Source organism: Diceros bicornis, chromosome 3, assembly GCF_020826845.1.
Source record: "Diceros bicornis minor isolate mBicDic1 chromosome 3, mDicBic1.mat.cur, whole genome shotgun sequence".
NCBI classification, from domain to species: domain Eukaryota; kingdom Metazoa; phylum Chordata; class Mammalia; order Perissodactyla; family Rhinocerotidae; genus Diceros; species Diceros bicornis.
In genome coordinates, this window is record NC_080742.1 from 96,025,815 (window position 1) to 96,047,084 (window position 21,270).

Below are 21,270 nucleotides of genomic sequence, written 5' to 3' on the forward strand. Positions count from 1 at the left end.
TAAAGATGAGGAGGCTGTACTGGAAGCAACCATAACTTTCACTGACTGAGGCACAAAAGTATGTGTTTCCCGTAAGTCAAATGTGGGCCACACAGAAGGGAACAAGCCAGAGCCAGCTTGAAGAGAACTTGCTCAGGAGTCCACCAGGGATCCCATCAGTGATGTATGGACCAGACCTCTGGAAGTCCAGGTGCCAGCAACTAGACTTGAAGTAGCCAGCTGGAGGAGAGATAGTGCTCATTGGTTGGACTTGTAATTGCAGATTTCCAGGGGAGACTCTATGAAGAGTCGTCAATGGTGCCCTAGGAAAAGGAGAGCCACTATGTGTGCCTCCAAACCCCCTAAGGCCAGATTACACCTGAATTGTCTTCAACGTATCTTCCTCTTCTCCTCCAACCCACAAGGGGTCAGAACCAAGGTGAATGACTGGAGGAGGAGGAGAACGGCAGTGTGGGGAAGCCCTGTCCACACTGGAGGTCCTTCTGCTGCAGCAGGCACAAGCCGTGGGAAGGAGAAGCTTTACCCTTCAATGAAACTCAGAGTTTGATTCTTGGGTTGGATATTTTAATGACAAATGTGACCAAAATTAATTGGAGAGTTTTTTGCTTAGGGCAGAACCTGTCAAAGATTTTCCTCATGAGGCCAGTAAGAGAAAAGAATAAATGTTTTCTTTTCATGCCCCTGTGGAGTCCCTCTTGTTTAATCACATAGTTATATATAAACCCCGCTGTGGAGGAGATGACTCTAGAGAAGAACCCCAGGATCCTGCCAATCCTGATTCCTGTAACTGAGGTGTTGTGTGTTTCAGTGAGTGGCAGGAGCAGGAGTCCAGGGCAAGGCACTTTGCTCATGGGGATTACTGAGAGAATTTTGAAGTTACTACATTCCTACTGGGGAGGGGTGTTTATGTATAAATCCCAGAGTCCAGAGATTCAAAGAGGTGGAGTCGTGTCTGTACTATCTGAAGTGGGAGAATTGTCCCTATGAGCCCTGGGCCATGTTTACTCAAGGTCAATCAGAGCCCAGCATCGACCAGCCAAAAATCTGTGTGCAGGGGTCTCCACGTCCTTGTGCCGAGGAGAGGATAGGCAGTGAAGAGCACTGTGGTTCATGGGCAAGATCTTTACATCCATGTGGGAGACTTTCACGGCAAGCTTACGGTACATCTGTGGCAAAACTTCTGACCATTCTTAGAGATCACAACTGAACTTTTTGAGAATGGATTTCATTTTTGACAGTGTCAATCTGGTGAGCAGGGTGAATGACCAAACTTGAAAGTGTGCTTATGGTTGAAAACAAAAAGAAGCTATAAACTAGAGACTTGTCTTCCATTGTGGCTTTTAACTCTGAAGACGATGCTACCAGAGGTGTTCCAGAAGTACTGTGAGTAACAAGCTCCCGAGGTCAAAGGAGGCATGTATGAGACGCAGCAATCATTTGCCAAAGAACTGTGTACATGGTCCATGGATAACAACCCAAAGTTCATTGAATAGTCATTTGTTGAATATGGATGTAAAAAATGCATAATTTCTGGATGTTATAGCCCAGATAGGAGCCCCTACTAAATTCATAGAGCAAGCCTTGACTGGTAGCCAACAACACCTGTCCTTACTGGATGCTGAAGTATCTCTAATGAGAAAAACTGTCCTCCGGAATAGAAGGGCCTGAAACATTACTAGTGCCTCGCAAGGAGGCACCTACGCCGTTATCCAAAGCGAAAGTGTGTATTCATACCTGATGAGTCTGCTAGTGTGTCATCTTTATTAAATCACATGAGGACACAGATGCATGACCTGATCCAACCCCCTGCCTAGGGGACTTAGTAAATCAATGGTTCAGATCATGGGGCTCTTGGTGGAAAAAGTGTCACTGATTTGGAGAATTATTGTCTCAACCTGTGTTTTCTCTTGCACATGTCTGTATTGTTGCCGTGGCATCTGCCTCCAATGCAGCCAGATAGCTGCTCAATGAGCCACCTTCGTGCTAGTGAAACCCTTTGCTGACTGCTCAGGGCCCATTGGGGAAGACGGGACATGTGAAACTTTAAGAGCTGGTCACTAGGGGTGGAGTGTTGGGGGAGGTCATGGAGAGGACATGACCTCCAGTTGACCCTTGAGCTAGACCTGGGCAATTGTAGGTTCCCTAACCCCTCCCTGTTCTTGGAATGTGCTCCGCTTTCCTTCCCCATTCCCGGAAGCTGCCCCTAGGATCCAGCCTTGAGACAGAAATGTGGTGTTGAGACCATCTGGATGGTATATGTGACTGAACCCAGTTAAGGCCTCTATATAAACTTGTAAGATTTGGTGCGAAGGTGCGGAAAACTATTCATTTTGCAGATGCCTAAGACAAGTCTCATAAGTTTCTTCATTTATTAAACCTGCCACCTGCCCATCTGGAGTGGTCTGCCTCTTTCTTAGGTCCCTCCTTGCCACCTATGGGGGCCAGGAACCTCCTGAGGAGGTTGTGAACCAACATATGCTTTTAAGACAGCAGTCTTATCTATGTTTATAAACAAATATAAAAAATGGAATATCTAAGGCAATCGCTCTCAAGTTCTTTCTTCTTGTTAAAAAGCATCTTGATGATCTAAAAATCTTTCTACATTGGATTGCATTCTCTGAGATTTGGCATCAACAAATTGCCATGTTGCAGAAGATGATGAAGATGGTAACGAAAACCCTCATCATCCTCATCATCTCCTCCTCCGCACAGATTTGCCGTCTCAGCTTAGAATCTGGGTCTTAGGCAATGTCTCAAATGTTCACATCAAGGGGCAATTGCTATGCGTATCTGTGTACACGACATGAGTGGTTGCCTGGGGATGAGGGTAGGTGGGATGGGGAGGAATTACAATGGCATAAGGAAACTCCTGTGGCTGATGGATATATTCTTCATCTTGGTTGTGGTGACAGTTTCACTGGTGTAGACATATGTAACAATTTATTTCAATGTACACTCTAATTATATGCAGTTTATCATATGTCGAAAATGCTTCTTCATATCTTTTGTGTATTTTTTTTTATGGTGGGATTTTTTTTAATGTTTAACTTCATTATTATTTTAAAAAATTTTATTTTGTTGTGGTAAGAACACTTAACCTGAGATCTACCCTCTGAACAAAATTTTAAGTGTATAAAACATTATTGGTGATAAGGTACAGCAGATCTCTAGAGCTTATTCATCTTGCTTAACTGAAACTTTATGCCTGTTGATTAGTAACTCTCCATTTCCCTCTCTTTCCAGCCCCTGGCAACCACCATTCCACTCTTTGATTCTATGAATTTGACTTTTTTTTTTTTCTCTGTCCCTATGTGTTTGTTTATTGTTGTTATTATCTACTACTTAATGAAGGAAATCATACGGTATTTGACCTTCCCCCTCTGAGTTATTTCACTTTGCATTATACCCTCAATGTCCATCCATGATGTCACAAATGGCTGGATTTCATCGTTTCTTATGGCTGAGTAGTATTCCATTGTGTATATATACCACATCTTCTTTATCCATTCGTCCCTTGATGGGCACTTAGGTTGCTTCCAAGTCTTGGCTATTGTGAATAACGCTGCATCTTTTGTGTATTTTGAATTGGGTTGTCTTTTTATTAATGAATTGCAAGTGTTCTTTATATATTCTGTTCTTTGTCAGCTCTTTTTCAAGTATGTATACAAGTTCTTTATCAGATATGTGATTTACAGACATTCTCTTCCAGTTTCTAGCTTGCTCTTATTTTTATTATTTTCTTATTGCTTAAGATATATATTTTGCTGATTATTTTTCATTCCTTTCTTCATTTCTAATATGTACACTTAAAGCTAAAATTTAATCTGAAATTGTGCTTTAGCTGCATCTCATAAGCTTTGAAATGCAGTACTTTAATTATGCTTTAGTTCTAAATATTTATCAATCTCTATATCTTATTTGATCCATGAGTTATTTAAAACTATGTCCTCAAATTGCCAAACAAATGGCATTTTATTTATTTATCTTTTAATTACATTGTGGTTGGGAAACATGGTCTATTTTAATCCTATGAAATTTTTAGAGCATTTCTTTATGGACAAACGTAAGACCAGTAGTAATAAATGTTCCCTGCATACTGAAGACAGTTGCCTCTGAAATTTTATGAAATAGTCTGTATAGCTCATCAGATGAAGCTTATTAATCGTGTTGCTCAAATCGTCTGTGTACTTTTTCATTTTTCATCTGTCTGTTCTAGCAATGAGTGAGAGATGTGTGTTAAAATCTGTCATCCTACACGTAGACTTGTCTATTTTCTCTGGTGATTCAACTACTCCCTTTATAAACGTGATGCCTCTTTATTTACACATAAACAGAAAGCTGTTTTTTACCTTGACAGATAGGACTGTGTAGCTATGCCCTGACCACACTGTTGGTGTGTAACCTGCCTTCTCCCTCTTGATCCTCTTTACCTTACTCTACAATTCTTTTCTTTAAAAATTTTTTTTATTTATTTTCGTTCCCCCAAAGCCCCAGAAAATAGTTGTAACAATTCTTTTCTAACATAAGTGAACATCTTCTCATATATTTTTTTGTTTTTTTATTGTGAAATTTTTGTTGTACATTATTGTTTATCAGTCACCATATAAGTGCATCCCTCCACTCCATGTGCCCACCCCCCCCACACCCCTAGCCCCTGGTAACCACCAAACAGTTCTACCTGTGTGTTGGTTTATCTTCCACATATGAGTGAAATCATGCACTGTTTGTCTTTCTCTTCCTGCCTTATTTCACTTAACATAATACCCTCCAGGTCCATCCACGTTGTTGCAAATGGGACGATTTTGTCTTTTTATGGCTGAGTAGTGTTCCATGGCATATGTATACCACATCTTCTTTATCCAATCATCAGTCAAGGGACGCTTGGGTTGCTTCTATTTCTTGGCTATAGTGAATAATGCTGTGATGAAAATAGGGGTGCATAAGCCTCTTTGGATTGTTGATTTCAGGTTCGTTGGGTAGATACCCAGTAGTGGGATAGCTGGATCATAAGGTATTTCTATTTTTAATTTTTTGAAGAATCTCCATACTGTTTTCCATAGAGGCTGCACCAGTTTGCATTCCCACTAGCAGTGGATTAGGTTCCCATTTCTCCACAGCCTCTCTAGCATTTGTTGCTTTTTGTCTTGGTGATTATAACCATTCTAATGGGTGTAAGATGATATCTTAGTGTGGTTTTGATTTGCATTTGCCTGATGATTAGTGATGTTGAGCATCTTTTCATGTGCCTATTGGCCACCTGTATATCTTCTTTGGAGAAATGTCTGTTCATTTCCTCTGCCCATTTTTTGATTGGGGTGTTTGTTTTTTTTTTGTTATTCAGTTGTGTGAGTTCTTTATATATTATGGAGATTAATCCCTTGTCAGATATATGGTTTGCAAATATTTTCTTCCAGTTGGTGGGCTGTCTTTTCATTTTGATCCTGGTTTCATTTGCCTTGTAGAAGCTCTTTAATCTGATGAAACCCCACTTGTTTATTTTTTCTTTTGTTTCCCTTGTCTGAGTAGACATGGAATTCAAAAAGATCCCTTTATGGCTGATGACAAGTAGTGTACTACCTATATTTTCCTCCAGAAGTTTTATAGTTTCAGATCTCATCTTCAGGTCTTTGATCCATTTTGAGTTAATTTTTGTGTATGGTGAAAGAAGATGGTCTACTTTCATTATTTTGCAAGTGGCTGTCCAGTTTTCCCAACACCATTTATTGAAGAGACTTTCCTTTCTCCACTGTATGTCCTTAGCTCCTTTGTCAAGGATTAGCTGCCCATACATATTAGGTTTTATTTCTGGACCATCAATTCTGTTCCATTGATCTGTGTGTCTGTTTTTGTACCAGTACCATGCTGCTTTAATTACTATCACTTTGTAGTATGTTTTGAAGTCAGGGATTGTGATGCCTCCAGCCTTGTTCTTCTTTTTCAGGATTGCTTTTGCTATACGGGGTCTTTGATTGCCCCATATGAATGTTAGTATTCTTTGTTCTATTTCTGTGGAGAATGTCCTTGGGATTCTGATTGGGATTGCATTGAATCTGTAGATTGCTTTAGGTAGTATGGATGTTTTAACTATGTTTATTCTTCCAATCCAAGTGCATGGAATATTTTTCCTTTTCTTTATGTCATCATTGATTTCACTCAATAATGTCTTATAGTTTTCATTGTATAGGTCTTTCACTTCCTTGGTTAAATTTACTCCTAAATATTTTATTCATTTTTTTGCAATTGTAAATGGGATTGTCTTCTTGAGTCTTTCTGTTAGTTCGTTGTTGGTATATAGAAATGCAACTGATTTCTGTAAGTTGATTTTGTACCTTGCCACCTGGCTGTTGTTGTTGATTATTTGTAATAGTTTTGCAATGGATACTTTAGGGTTTTCTATATATAAGATCATGTCATCTGCAAATAGCAAGAGTTTCACTTCTTCGTTGCCCATTTGGATTCCTTTTATTCCTTTTTCTTGCCTAATTGCTCTGGCCAGAACCTCCAATACTGTGTTGAATCAGAGGGGCGAGAGTGTGCACCCTTGTCTTGTCCCTGTTTTCAGAGGGATGGCTTTCAGTTTTTCCCCATTGAGTATGATGTTGGCTGTGGGTTTGTCATATATGGCCTTTATTATGTTAAGGCACTTTCCTTCTATACCCATTTTGCTGAGAGTTTTTTTTTTATCATAAATGGATGTTGGATCTTGTCAAAAGCCTTCTCTGCATCTATTGAGATGATTGTGTGGTTTTTATTCCTCGTTTTGTTAATGTGGTGTATCACATTGACTGATTTGCGTATGTTGAACCATCCCTGTGTCCCTGGTATAAATCCCACTTGATCATGGTGTATGATCTTTTTAATGTATTGCTGTATTGGGTTTGCCAATATTTTGTTGAGGATTTTTGCATCTGTGTTCATCAAGGATATTGGTCTGTAGTTTTCCTCCTTAGTATTGTCCTTGTGTGGCTTTGGTATCAGGGTGATGTTTAATAAAGTGTTAAATATCTCATGTAATTTACTGAATACTGTACTGAAAGTGAAAAAACGAATGGTTGTGTGGCTCTAGCACGGTTGCAAGTGTATTGCCTGTTTACCCTCATGTTCACATGGCTGACTGGGAGCTGCAGCTCGCTGCCACTGCCTAACATCATGAGAGAAGATTGTACTGCATATCACTAGCCCAGGAAAATGTCAAAATTCAAGATTCTAAGTACAGTTTCTGCTGAATTTGTATTGCTTTCGCACCACTGTAAAGTTGAAAAATTGTGAGTCAAATCATAAATCAGGGACCATTTGTACATGTTTTCTTTAGTCTGTTGATGGTGAATTATGTTGATTATCAAATGTTAAACAAACTTTGCACACCTAGGATTGACCCCACTCAGTCATGATACCGTATTTTCTTGTATATTGTTGGACTTCATTTGCTAATAAGTGATCTTTGTGTCTATTTTGATTAGGGATATTGGTTTGTGGTTCCTTTTCTTGTGATGTCTGCATCTGGTTTTGGTTTCATGGCATGTTTTGCCTCATGAAATGAATTGGAATGTGTTCCCTTCTCTTTTATTCTCTGAGTTTGTGTTAGATTGATATCATATAATTTTTTCCTTAAATATTTAATGAAATTTACCAATGAATTCATTTTGCCCTGGAGTTTTATGAGAAAGTTTTAAATTACAATTTTAATTTTAAAATTTGATATAGGGCTTTTCAAATTTTCTATTTCTTCTTGGGTCAGTTTTGCTAATTTGTGATTTTCGAAGAATATCTCTATTTCATCTATATAGTCAAATTTATTGGCATAAAGTTTTTCATTACAGTCCACTATTTCCCTTTATGTCTGTAAGATTTGTAGTGACGTTCCTTCTTCCATTCCTGAAGTTGGCAATTTGTGTATTTTTACTCTTTTTCTTCATGTAGATAGAAATGTCAATTTTGAAATTGTCAATTTTCTCGGTTATTTTCAAACAATCAGCTTTTGTTTTCATTCTTGTTTTTCTGTTTTCTATTTCAGTGATTTCTTCCCTGAATTATTTCCTTGATTCTCCTTACTTTAGGTCCAATTTTCTTTTCCTTTTCCAATTTTTAAATGTAGTGTCTTGGATAATTATTTTTAGGTTGTTTTTCCTTTATACTATGAGCCTTTAAAGCTAGAAATTTCTCTCAACACATTGCTTTGTTGTGAATGTATTTAGCCCAACCTAGGTGTCATTCCAAATGTAAGCCTTAACAGAGAACTTTCCTATGAGAAGTCATCCCTGCAACCCAAAAAAAGACTACCTTAGTAATGATCTGGGGAACTTAAAAGAACTACTATATTTTACATCAATCTCTGCTCCCACTCCCACAATTAAATAGAGAATGACACAAACCTTCTAGCTCAACCTATAGAAACAAAATATAATCCTCTCCTTTAAGTCACCCACTTCAGAAGCACAGTAACGTGTTCACCTTCTGCCTATTCTTCTGACTCACTTTTTTTTAAAAAAATTATTTATTTATTTATTTATTTTTATCGATGTTTTAATGGTTTCTAACATTGTGAAATTTTGGGTTGTACATTTTTATTTGTCCATCACCACATATATGACTCCCTTCACCCCTTGTGCCCACCCCCCACCCCCACTGCCCTGGTAACCACAGTCCAGTTTTCTCTGTCCATGTGTTGGTTTATATTCCACATATGAGTGAGATCATACAGTGTTTGTCTTTCTCTTTCTGGCTTATTTCACTTAACATAATACGCTCCAGGCCCATCCATATTGTTGCAAATGGGACGATTTTGTCTTTTTTTATGGCTGAGTAGTATTCCATTGTATATATATACCACATTTTCTTAATCCAATGGTCTTCTCACTCACTTTTGTTTGCCTGTCTCACCTAGGGACTGAGATGTCCTTGTTATTTAGATTATATTGTTCTGGAATGTCATTTATCCTTACTGCTAGAACATGATTTATTCCATTGCCCTGTCCCCTATTTTAGGGTAGTTATCCTGTGCTTGTATACTCAAGACCAACCACACTCTTCACAGAAATTTATGTCCTCTCTTTTATCTCTCTTTAGAATTGTCAGCAGCTTGTATAATTACTGAAGTCCTGTGCAACTCTAAATTAATTTTCAGTTCTGGGCTATAATGGTAAATTGGGACTCCTTTTATAATGAGATCCACATCTCTGGAGAACTGGGACCCTCATTACAATCCTCACAGTTTCCATTTTCCTGGCAGATAGTGTCAGATGTCAATGCTTAGATTATTCCAAATGGTTCTAGTACTATCTCACGGGGTGATTTTGGGCCCATCCTAATTAGTCAAATGAAGATCAGTTGCTCTTTCCTTCAGCAGATGATTCAGAAGAGACACCCTGGAAATAACAATTCTTGCTCTGTCTTCCACATCATTAGAAGGAAGGAGAGGAGGTGGTAGCTGCTTACACTGTTACAAGCCTGAAGAACTGGGGGTAAAAATTGGGCTGGGAGGCCTGTTGTGCTGAAAAGTGGGTCCAGGGATCCATATGTCTTTCAAAATAGCTGGCAACTCTCTGTACTGACCCAGCAGTTTCTTCCAGAGTTTCACAGCATGACCCATATTTCTTTCCTCCCTGTAGAATTTTTGTGTGTTCTAATATGGTACCCACTAGGCAGGTGTGGCTATTTAACTTTAACTTTAAGTAATTAAAATGAAATAAAATTAAAAATCCAATTCTACAACCACACTCATTACATTTCTTGTGCTCAACAGCCCATGTGGCTAAAGGTTATTATATTGGACCACACAAAACAACTCCGTCATTGCAGAAAGTTCTATTAGTGCTGCTAGATGAGAAGGTGGGCAGGTTTCTTGCATGAGCAAGTTTGGACAGCTCCTCCCCTCACTTCCTCTCTCCTCCTCTCTCAATATCATGGCTTAGCATTGCCTTGAAAGTTAGAGGAGCGAGCAGGACTCAGATTTTCCAGGTAAGGGAATAGGGGTGTTTGTGGGTAGGGGGAGGGAGGGAGGAAAATGTGTGATTTGGTAGAGAGATGACCTCACCCCTGGGTCTATATCTGAAACCTCCTGGCTGACTTGCTCTCAGAATATATTTCTCATTAGTTCCTGTTTCCCGTCTTTGCTGACTTTAGACTGTAATCTGTTTTCAAGGCTGAGCCTCATATATGAATGCCTCTTTCAGGGGTCACTGCTCAGAGGATACTTATACAAATAAAGATTCCTTTCGCCATTTGTAGAATTCATAAATAAATTTGAAGCTGTCAGGAATAGAGTTGGGTGAGCGGGTGAGCTCCGTGGGGAACTTGGAGTGGCCCTCTCTGGAGAAGTGACAGAGAGAGAGCTGAGGGCTGAGGGCTGAGCAGGAATGAGCTGGGCAATGGATTGAAGATGAAGTGCTCCAGGGAGAGGGAACTGTTCCTCAAGGGTCTGGAAGTTGGAAGGAGCTCAGAGGTTCTGGGAACATTGAGGAGGCCAGTATGGTTAAAGCCTTTTGAGAGAGCGAGTTATTGATCATGTAGGGCCTTATGGACCATCCAAGGATTTTCAACAGTTTTTTTTACAAAAAGCAATAGAAAGCTATTAAAGAATTTAAACAAGAAAAATAACCAAATTTAAGTTTTAAAAAGGCATGTGAGATGATCAGTTAGGAGCCTGTTACATTGCAAACAAATGAGAGTGGGTTGGATTAACATGAAGATGAGGAGAAAAGGATAATTTTGTGCTTTTGGAAGTAGGAGCAATAGGATTTAGTGATGGACTGATGAGCAGTGAGGAAAGAAGAGTTGTAGATGACCCCATGATTCCACCTGAGCCACTGGCTGAGCGGTGATGCTATTTACTGAAACGGGGAATGATGGAGGTTGAGCAGGTTGGGGGTGGAGGTCAAGGGTTCCGTTTCGTCTGAGTAATGTTTGAGATGCCTTGGAATTGCCAACTAGAGAAGTTGAATGGGATATAAAAGTTCACAACTCTGTGGAGGCTCTAGGCTACAGACCACATTTAAATGGTGTGCAAACCAATAATTCACTGAATAGAGAGGGGGAAGCGTGCACAGAAACAGTGCTGAGGAAGCACGTGAAGCATTTATGTTCGTGTAAAGAAAAAGGAACAATCTGAAAATGGAGAGTTGGGGAGAAGTGTTGGAAAGTAGGGGCAGAGAAATCTAGTAGCAAATTAATGGAAAAATAGAAACTGTTGGCTACAGAAAGTTGAGGTTTCCAGTCACACTCCATTCCCCTAAAATGACATAGTTATGTTTCTTTATCTACAGGAATTCAAAGTACAATGGCAGCCCAATACTGCAGTACGAGTTCCAACCCTGGCGAGCCCAGAAACAGCCACGGTGAGTGGGTGCTCTGGGCGCCCCAGCCAGGCAGGTTCCTCATGACCTGTCAGCCAGTCCCCATCTGAGCAAGAGCAAACTATTTCCAACCTCATTTCTCATTTTCGCTTCATTCACCCTGCACTATCATTTCTCTTGACCCTCTCCACTTTCTCATCATAATGTAGCATAAAAGCTATGAATAAAGAGGTGAAACTATCCTGATCGATCCCAGGCTTGGTGAGGGTTCTTATGTCCTACTACTTCCTACAAAGTGGATACACCAGAGCATCCAGGTATAGCCTGTCTAGTTGTTTTTCTGCTCCTCTTTTCAGCCTGGGAGATGACTGGGAAGGAGGAACGTGGGAGTAATTGATTCCTCATTCAGGTCCCTAATTTCCCTGCTCCTCGTGGCCTCACTATAACCAACAAATTCAAGAGACCAACTCATCTGGTTCTGTCACATAACCTCCCTCTACTCCCTTATCCATGGAAATTGACCACAGCAGTCGAGCTTTTGCTCATTTAGCAAACCACCCCACCATTTATCCACCTAAAACCATTCAGCTGGCTCTCGATTTTGTGGGTTAGCTGGGCAGATCTTGAGTCTGGGTCAACTTTGCTAATCTCACCCAGACTTGCTCATGCATCTGTGGTAAGCTAGTGGTTCAGGATACAACTGGATAATCTTGGATAGCCTCATGGGCATGTCTGGTAGTTAGCAGGCTCTTGGGAAGACCACGGTGACAGGGATAACTGGGCCTTGTGTCTCTCATCATCAAGGAGGCTAGTCCAGGCCTCTTTGCAGGGCAGTTGCAGGGTTCAGAAGAACAGAAAGAGAAGGCAAGCCACAATGCATCAGCACTTTTGGAGTCTCTGCTTGCATCATGTTTTTACTGTCCTGTGGTCCAAAACAAATCACACAGCCCACACAGATTCAAAGCTTGGAGAAATAGACTCAGCATCTTGATGGGAGGAGCTGCAAATCCACATCCCAGCTGCATGTGTCCAGAGATGGGAATAATTCATGGCTGTATGTACGATCTCTCATATAGATCGTCATCCATATGCTATCAATGTTGGCAAAGGGTTGTGGTGTTGGAACTGGCCTTTGGTGCCTTTTTCTTTCACCTCTCATGATTTTCCTACCCCGTCTCTCTACAGCCAACCAGTTCCCTCAGGACAGCCTTGGGTTGGAGTCTTCCACAATGACGATAACTAAATAACAATCTGAACTCCCACCCACATTTTTCCTTGCATAACCTTAGCCATCCTGTATGCAATATACTCAGCTTCTAGAAATTTTCTTCTCTCATTCCAGGATTCTGGTTATCAAATATGGGAAACTACTTTAGGAATGGTTTTACTAATCTCTAGATTAGCAAAAATTTTAGCATAAAGTGTGTAGGAGATGGAGACTAACTACAGACTTTGTGGAAGCCAGAGCGGGGGCTTCTACAACATCACTCCTCTGTTTGATTGATATTTTTAAAAGATTATTCCAGTTACAGAATAGATTGAGGGGGAAAAATGGAAGTAGAGAGACCAGTCAGGAAATCACTGAGGCATGGATGGTGATGGTAGCTTGGACTAGAATGATGGTCTTCAAGACGGAGAGAAGATGGATGAAGCCAAGAGAACTTGCTGATGGGTTGGAAATGGAAAATAAGGGAAAGAGAGGAATCAAGAGCAATTCCTAGATTTTTGGTGTGAGGAACTGTGTGAATGGTGACGATATCTCCGAAAAATAAAACGGAGTTAATAACATGGTCTGTAATGTTGTAAGTACGATAATGTATGCATTATCTCAAAGATGAAATAGATGATTATAATACAGGATTCCTTATGCAGGAACCAGTCTTATTCAAGGGCTGTGCTGGCAGAGTCTCTTTTTTTGGAGAGGCAGGCTCTCAAATGTGGTCGTCAGTTGCCTTCCACGTGCTCCCAGTCTATGCTTAATGAATCATGAAGACTTCAACTTTATAGACACACTAAAGAATTATGTGGAGAATTACGGAATACAAATACAGAAAAAGTCATATAGATTATCTGGTGTTTAACCTAAGGCACAGATATTTAGAAAACATAGTTTCAGTTGATATGGTATGCTGCTCTGAAATTAACTTGCAACTTTCCTAGAAAGTGGAATATGCTTAACCAATGAAACTAAGAAAAGTATAACTCTACTGATGCTAATCTGTAGAAGTTTTTTTCACTTAATATGTATCAAAGGATTTTATAGTAACTCCAGAGAACTGTCAATATTTTCTGGCTATAATTCTTCAACCTATTAATTTAAAATATAAATACTTCACTAAATTTCTGTCAATATGTCTAGCATTGACTTTTCTTGATTTGCTAAACCTAAAGTCATTAACTTTAAGTATTGGGTATTTTGTTCTCCTGTGGGTCATAATCCCTGAAAGTATGGTTGTGTATGAAATACAAAGGGATACTTTGTTATTCCTGCATGGGTAGCCCTTTTCTACCCTGCAATGGTGAGATGAGCTGGATAGCCACCCACCTGGCTGCTTAATAGGAAGAAAATTCCATTTTGGATATAAATTGGGGGGGAAAATCTCCCTCTGCAACGTCCCAAAGTCAGGTTTTGTGTTGCTTCCTGCATTATCTTATGAGGAACAGCTACCAGCAGCAACTCAGAGTTCTTGTCTTGAACTTTTCTGTTTCCTCTTCTCTGGGCTACTTAGCTGCAAAAAGTCAGAGTAAGAACCTTGAGGAAATCCTGAAAACTACTTGAGCATTCCCTAAGTACTGCAAGAGGAACATCAGGCCCAGAGGACTTTCTATAGACTTCCCGTGAGTGCAGAGGTAACTCAAGGGAGAGCACCCTAGTGGGCAATAGCGGAGGGCACCAGTGGGTGAGGGCCCTGCGGGAGAAACAGTCAAAGGTGGAACCTAACACTGTGGCTTTTGTTCCCTGACGTCCCAGGGCTTGGAAACCAAGACGCCAGAGATTCGCAACTGAAACTTGTCTTAGTGGGTAAGACTGGCGCAGGAAAAAGTGCAACAGGGAACAGCATCCTCGGAAAGAAAGTGTTTCGTTCCAGCATTGCAGCAATATCCATCACCAAGTCATGCGAAAAAGGGAGTAGCACGTGGCACTGGAGAGAAATTGTTGTCGTGGATACGCATGGCATTTTCGACACCGAGGTACAGGATGCCGACACGCACAAGGAGATAGCTCGTTGCATCCTCCTGTCCTCCCCGGGGCCTCACGCTCTGCCCCTGGTGGTCCCACTGGGCTGTTACATCCCAGAAGAGCACAAGGCCACTGAGAAGATCCTGAAAATGTTTGGACAGAGCTAGGAGATACATGATTCTCTTGTTCACCCAGAAAGATGACTTGGGTGGCACCGACTTGCATGATTATCTAAAGGTAGCTCCAAAAGGCATTCAAGAGTTGACACGCCAGTTTGGTGATCGTTACTGTGTGTTCAACAATAAGGCGACGGGAGCTGAGCAGGAGGCCCAGAGGGCCCAGCTGCTGGTCCTGGTCGATCACACGGTGATGGAGAACAAAGGAGGATGCTACACTAATAAGATGTACCAAAGGGCGGAGGAGGAGATTCAGAAACAAACTCAAGCGGTGCAAGAATATTACAGAGCAGAGCTGGAGAGAGAGGTAGTGCTGATAAGAGGGGAGTATGAAGAGAAAATCAGAAAGTTGGAAGATAAACTGGAGCAGCAGAAGAGAAAGGCACAAATGGAGAGGGAATTAGCAGAAAAGGAGGCTCTCTGTGCTTCACAGCAGCAATATGCCAGAAATGAAGTTGAGAGTCAGAATAGGATGCTTGAATTAATCATTAGAGCATTGGAGATTGCTTTCTTTGTCTTCTCACGTCTGTTTAAGGAAGATTAAACTTAATGAAAATGTGTCTATAGTTCCTGCATATTTTCGAGTTGCCCTGCCACTCATTTACCAAAGTCAGAGTACGCTGGTTTCCTCCTCTCAGAGGAGGAAACAGAACGGTTCAAGAAGAGAAATCCGAGCTGCTGCTGGTAGCTGTTCCTTATAAGATAATGCAGGAAGCAACACGAAGTAGTGTAGTAAACTTCACTGTTGGCAATCAGTAGATGTTGGGTAGATTTAACAGGGAGGGACAAATTCTCAATTTGTGAAACTCCAAAGCAGAAAGTATTGATGCTCCGTATCTTGTGAATTCTTTCTCAGAGCCACAGAGAAAAGGAATGCAGGAGCCCAAAGAAGATGACCCCGAGCTCTCTCTATTTGTCCCTATTAAATATTTCTCCTCTAGATTCTTTCCAGATTGGCAAATAATTCCCCCCTGGGCCTTCTTCTTACTTATTTTTGCCTTTAAGAGCACAGTGATCATCTTACCCATACAGTTTGTTAGAAAGATCAGTTCTTTGCATTAGTTAAACTTATAGAATTAGTTAAGCTTATAGAATTATTTCTAGATGAATGTAAATTTGTTTAATTCCGTTTTTACAGAAGGACTCAAATTGTTCCTTATCGTCTGCCCATTGAAGTGTTAAAAAAGAGTTGTCTGGAAAATAGATCTCTCAGAACTCAACTAGGTGAAATGCCAGAAAGTGAGAAAGACAGAGATTCAAAAGATAGGCTAACAATGTTTGGTATATTCAGATGTGTCTGTAGAAAGTCTGACCAACGTCAAAGTCACCGGTTTGCTGAATAACCAGTTCTCTTCTTTTCCTGTGAAACTAACTGCTGACACCCCACCTGCATAACCCCACATCTTGATTACTTACTGCTTGGCAGGTCATCTGAACACTGCTGCTCACCCAGTTGAATTATTTGCTTATTGTTCCTATAATAACATTTTTCTGTTCTCTCTTATTTGTGTAAAATTGAAATCTGTTTTGTTTTTTGTTTTTTTTAATACCACTTCTCTACTACTTCTTCTAAGAACACAGGGATGAATTTCACTTTTTGGTAAAAGTTCAAGATTATTTTGGAGATAGTTTTGGTCTACCTTCAAGACATCTCTCCTTTTCCCTGGAAGATTTGAGCCATGTTCTCAACCCCTCTGCCAGTCGAAGACCACATTCTCCTTGGGTTCATTCATTATGTGCTGATAGAAATTATGTGTAACCAGGGTTTCTGAGACCTTGGTGGTTTTCCTGGTGCAAAAATTCCCTTTAATATTTGGACAACAAGAGTTGAAGTCCCTAATCCTTTGCTACTTTTCTACAGGGTCCTTCTCACCTAATAATTTCTAGGATTTCCCAAAGCACATTTCCATGTTCTAGCAACATGTCCTGGTGGGCATATGTGACTTATGCCAACTTGCTCTGCCATCTTGAAATTGGCTTCTCCTTGCCCCAAGCCATTTGCCCAAAATAGGACGTATACCTCTCTCTTATTTCCCCAAAACACAAATGAGTTTAGACTGTACACTTAATAAAAGTTAGCAAAGGCTCAAGGGAAAGAGAAGCACCACATGGAGAAGCTCATAATTCCTTTAGAAATAGTCATTCCAAGGGAGACAGATTTGGTTTCACTCTGCAGAACATGAGTGCATTTTGTGTCTCTTGTTTTTTTTTTTTTTTTTTGTGAGGAACATTGGCCCTGAGCTAACATCTGCCAATCCTCCTCTTTTTGCTGAGGAAGACTGGCTATGGGCTAACATCCATGCCCATCTTCCTCCACTTTATATGGGACACCGCTACAGCATGGCCTGACAAGCGGTGAATCGGTGCATGCCCGGGATCTGAACCAGCAAACCCAGGGTGGCAGCAGCAGAGTGAGTGCACTTAACCACCTGTGCCACCAGGCCGACCCCTTGTGTCTCTTGTTTTAATCATTGGAGTTTTAGCCACAGCTCTGAGTTACAAATCTACCATCCTATTATATTAGAATCTTCTATAAGCAAAGAGCCACAGATGCCCCCAAAGAAAAGGTAAATACAGGTTTAATCTGAAAAAAGAAGTCTTTAACAGCAGTGGTTCTTTTATGTGTCAAAGCACTCAATTATTCTTACCCTTGCATTCAGGTTAATGCTGTAGATGAGGCAAAGAAAATGTTCTGCTCTTGAGAAGCAACGAGGAGATGAGAAACCCACATAAAATACCCTGAGAGCAGTGTCACCCATTTCTCTGCCAGAGCACTAGATCCTTAATAAATACTATGCATTGTGATTAATACAATAGGAGAATGAGGCATGTGGCATGCTCCTTTCTCTCAAGCATTTTGGGAGTCTATACCTATTCATCCATTCATTAACATTCATTGATTTTGCACTTCATTGTAGATTTTATACCAGACACGGAGAATCTAGACATAAGTAAAACCAAGTCCCTTTTGAGATTGGCTTCATTCACTTAGCATAATGACTTTGAGAATCATCCAATTTGTGCATATTAATAGCTTGTACTCTTCTATTGAATAGTACTCCATCTTAGGGGAATACCACAGTTTATCACTTCTTCTTTACTTATTCTTAAGCCCCTGATTGACTTTTCTTGTCTAATTGCATTGGCTAAAACCTCCCTTCTAATGTTGAATAACAGTCGATGGGCATGCTTGCTTTGTTCCTGGGTATGCCTGCAGCATTTCCCAGTCAAGTGAGATACTGGACTACAGTAGTATATAAGATGTAATTTTGTGTGCATACATGTGTGTGTGTATAATCATATTAAGCAAGTATCCACCAATCACTATTTTCTTGAGTTTCTTTCATGAATGATGATTGAATTTTGTCAACGGCTTTTTTAAGGTCATCTGTGGGAATAATCTTATGATTCTTTTTCCTTAAATCTATTCACAAGGTGAATGATATTAATAGATTTACAAATATTGAAACAATTTTTATTTCTGCTTTAAATTCCACTTGGTCATAATGTATCACATTCTTAACATGGTGTTGAAATCTATTTGTTAATATTTTATTTAGTATTTTTGTATTGATATTTATGAAAGATATTGGTCTTGACAACACAAATAATCCATAGACGATCTATAAATCAAAATTGGGGTGAGTTTATGATGAGCCAAGCCTGAGGACCATATAGCCCGGGAGAGTCCTTTCACAAAGGAATGGAACACTCCAAAGAAGTGGGGTGTACAAAGTGGTTATATACCATCAAAGAGCATGTATCACATATGATTGGAATGTTCCTTGTACAATTGTCACAAGATTGCTTTGCCGGCACAGCAATTTGGTGAACACAGCAGGTTGGTGGTTGCAAGGTGGAGGGTCACAAGGTGAGTGCAGCAGGTCAACAATCAATCCTCAGTTTAGGGAGAGATGCTTATCCTTAAGGAAATGCTGATGTGGGGGAAGTTACATCCTTATCTTTAAGGGCTTTGTTATTGTCTTTGGGACATAGTAAGTACTTAAAGCAGATATACAAAGCGTGCTCAACAGGCCATGTCAGGCCCATTTGGTAAAACAAGGTCAGGCCAGATTAGTTTTAACCCAAATGGCTTCCTCTAATACATCTTATTGCTTGTCACTTGTTTATCAGTCTATAGTTTTCTCTTTTTGTACTGTTTTTATCAGGCTTAGGTATAAAGGTTATACTTGTTTTGAAAAAGAATTAGGAAATTTCTGTTCATTTCAATGCACTGGAACTATCTGGACTTTGAAGGTTTGGAAGAATTTTCATGCAAAATAATCTAGTCCTAGTGCTTACTACATGTTACGGTATCTTAATAGCTTTATCTATTTCTTCCATGTAAATTGGCCTATTTAAGTTTTCTTTCTCTAATGTAGACAATTTTGGTAATCTGTATTTCCCTAGGAAATTATCCATTTTATCTAAGTTTTCAGATATATTTGCAAAGAGGTTATATTGTTAAAATTTGTTCTATTTCAATGGTTATTTCCTCTTGTCATTTTGAAAATTTTATTTGTGCTCTTTTCTCTTTTTTTCTTAAACAATTTAATTAGTAGTTTGTGTATTTTAATTTTTTTCAATAAACCAGGATTTTGATTTATTAATTGTCTGATGTTTTTTATTCTCTACTACACTAATTTTTCTTTTCCATACTTGTGCTTTCTTTTGGTTTACTTTATTGTACTTTTTCTAGATTTTTGAAGTGAGAATTTAATTAATCTATTTTCATTGAAAAAGTCTTTGGTGCAATGCATTTTCCTGTGATCATTTCTTTAAATGAATTCTATAGCTTCTGATATTTAGTGTGTTCATTATTAAGACCTCTAAGAAATTCTAAAGTCTCAGTTTGTATTTTTCTTTTCAACAAGAGTTGTTTAGTACAAGGTATTTTAGTTTCCAGGTGGAAAGACTATTTTTCAAAAGTCATTTCTGGTTTTATTGCATTGTGATCAGAAAGTGTTGCTTGTAATATTCCTACTTTATAGAACTCACTGATGTTTGCTAATATTTATTATTATATGATCAATTTTTGTGAATGTTCCATGTGCATTGAAAAAAGATGTATTCTCTGTTACTATTGCAAAGAGAGTGTATTCTCTATATATCTATGAGATCTACTTTCTTAATTATATTGTTTAATTCTCCTATCTCCTTTCTTATTTTTTGTCTACTTGATTGTACTTTTGCTGATAATGGTGCATTAAAGTTTCCTATTACTAGAGCATTTGAATCCACATCTCCTTGCATTTCCTGTGGTGTTTGCTTCATAAACACGGTTGCTGTGTTATGTGGTACATACATCTTCTTAGGCATTATATCTCTGATACTGGATTTATGAGAGAGCATACTGATACAGAGAGATTTTAACTCTACTTTTAATTCCTCTTGAGGTAATAGTTGCCTTTGTAGGAAAATGCTTTGAACAAGCTTGTGAAAAAGAGTCCCTTGAGGCTATAAGTCAAGTGCCTCTTGTGGAACAATTCGGAATTCACTGCAAAACCCTACATGGCAAAATCAAACATGCAGGGCGTAGAGACAAAATGCAAATTTTTATTTTGTCTATAATTTTATAATCTTTCCTAGCTCCCATCCATTACTTCTAGGGAGCAAATATAACCAAATATTTACTCTTATTTAAACCAGTCCAATCTGACCTGTTAAGGAGCCCCTTTAGATGGTGTTTAGTTCCTCTATTTAGGTGACTTAGAGAGCCAACCCCTCACAGTCGTGTTTCTCTCCTTCAGTGGGGGATGGGTGCCTCATGTGACATAGTGGCTTGTGGAGAAAGATGGGGTCCCCAGGCCTCAGCCCCTGTCTCCTCTACTTCTTGGGTGATGTTCCTTGTCTGTCAGGTCTCTGAAGTCCCGCTGGCCCCCAACAAGGAAGTCCACAAGCTGGTGTAACCCAGAGCTAATTTCTCAATTCAGGCGGTGCCCTTTGGGGGGCTCCCTGGCTGACTTCACCACAACTCGGCTGCTGCTGGTCCAGAATTCCCTGTGGCTGGTCTGGCAGCGCCTCTCATTCAGTCCTGGGATGTTAGCCAGAGAGCGTTTTTGGCTGCATGTCAGAGAAACTTCACTAAAGTGGCTTAACAAACAAGGGATTCAATTTTGATATAACAAGATGTTTATGGGTGGCAAGTCCAGAACTGACGTAACTTCCAAAGACCTTGATTTTTTTTCTCCCTACCTGCTCCACCATTCTTTGCAAGTAACTTTGTCCTCAAAGTGGCAAGATGGCTGCTTTACCTTCAGCCTCTTGTCTGAATTGCAGGCAGAAAGAAGACAGGAACAATAAGGAAGACAGAATGGCACTTAAAATACAAAAGCAAAGCCAACCAGAAATCCCCACGGGACTTCTGGTTATATCTCTTGGTCATACAGTTACCACAGCTGCAAGAAACACTGTGCAATTTAGTATTTCACATGGGCGCGTTGCTTTTGTTAGTGAGGAAGAAGGGGCGAATGGCTAGTAAGCAGATGCCCAGCAGCGTGTGCCACATGCAGTGTGGGTGAGTGTGCTCCACACCTCGCTCTGCAGTGACCTCACTCCCACCCCCCTGGGAAATTCCTTTGACAGTCTCCCAACCAAATGTTCATATAATTCTCAACTCTGG

At 39.9% G+C, this 21,270-nt stretch overlaps 1 protein-coding gene and 1 pseudogene across 1 annotated transcript in view; one reads left to right on the forward strand and one right to left on the reverse strand.

Annotated features, from left to right (window-relative positions):
* The window catches only part of LOC131400528 (GTPase IMAP family member 1-like), an 86,301-nt gene that overhangs the window by 29,776 nt on the left and 35,255 nt on the right, over nt 1-21,270 (reverse strand). Inside the window, exon 3 of the mRNA XM_058535243.1 lies at nt 1,160-1,166. Coding sequence (XP_058391226.1) covers nt 1,160-1,166 — 7 coding nt within the window. The remainder of the gene's footprint in view (nt 1-1,159; nt 1,167-21,270) is intronic.
* Nucleotides 9,872-15,208, forward strand: LOC131398934 (GTPase IMAP family member 4-like; annotated as a pseudogene).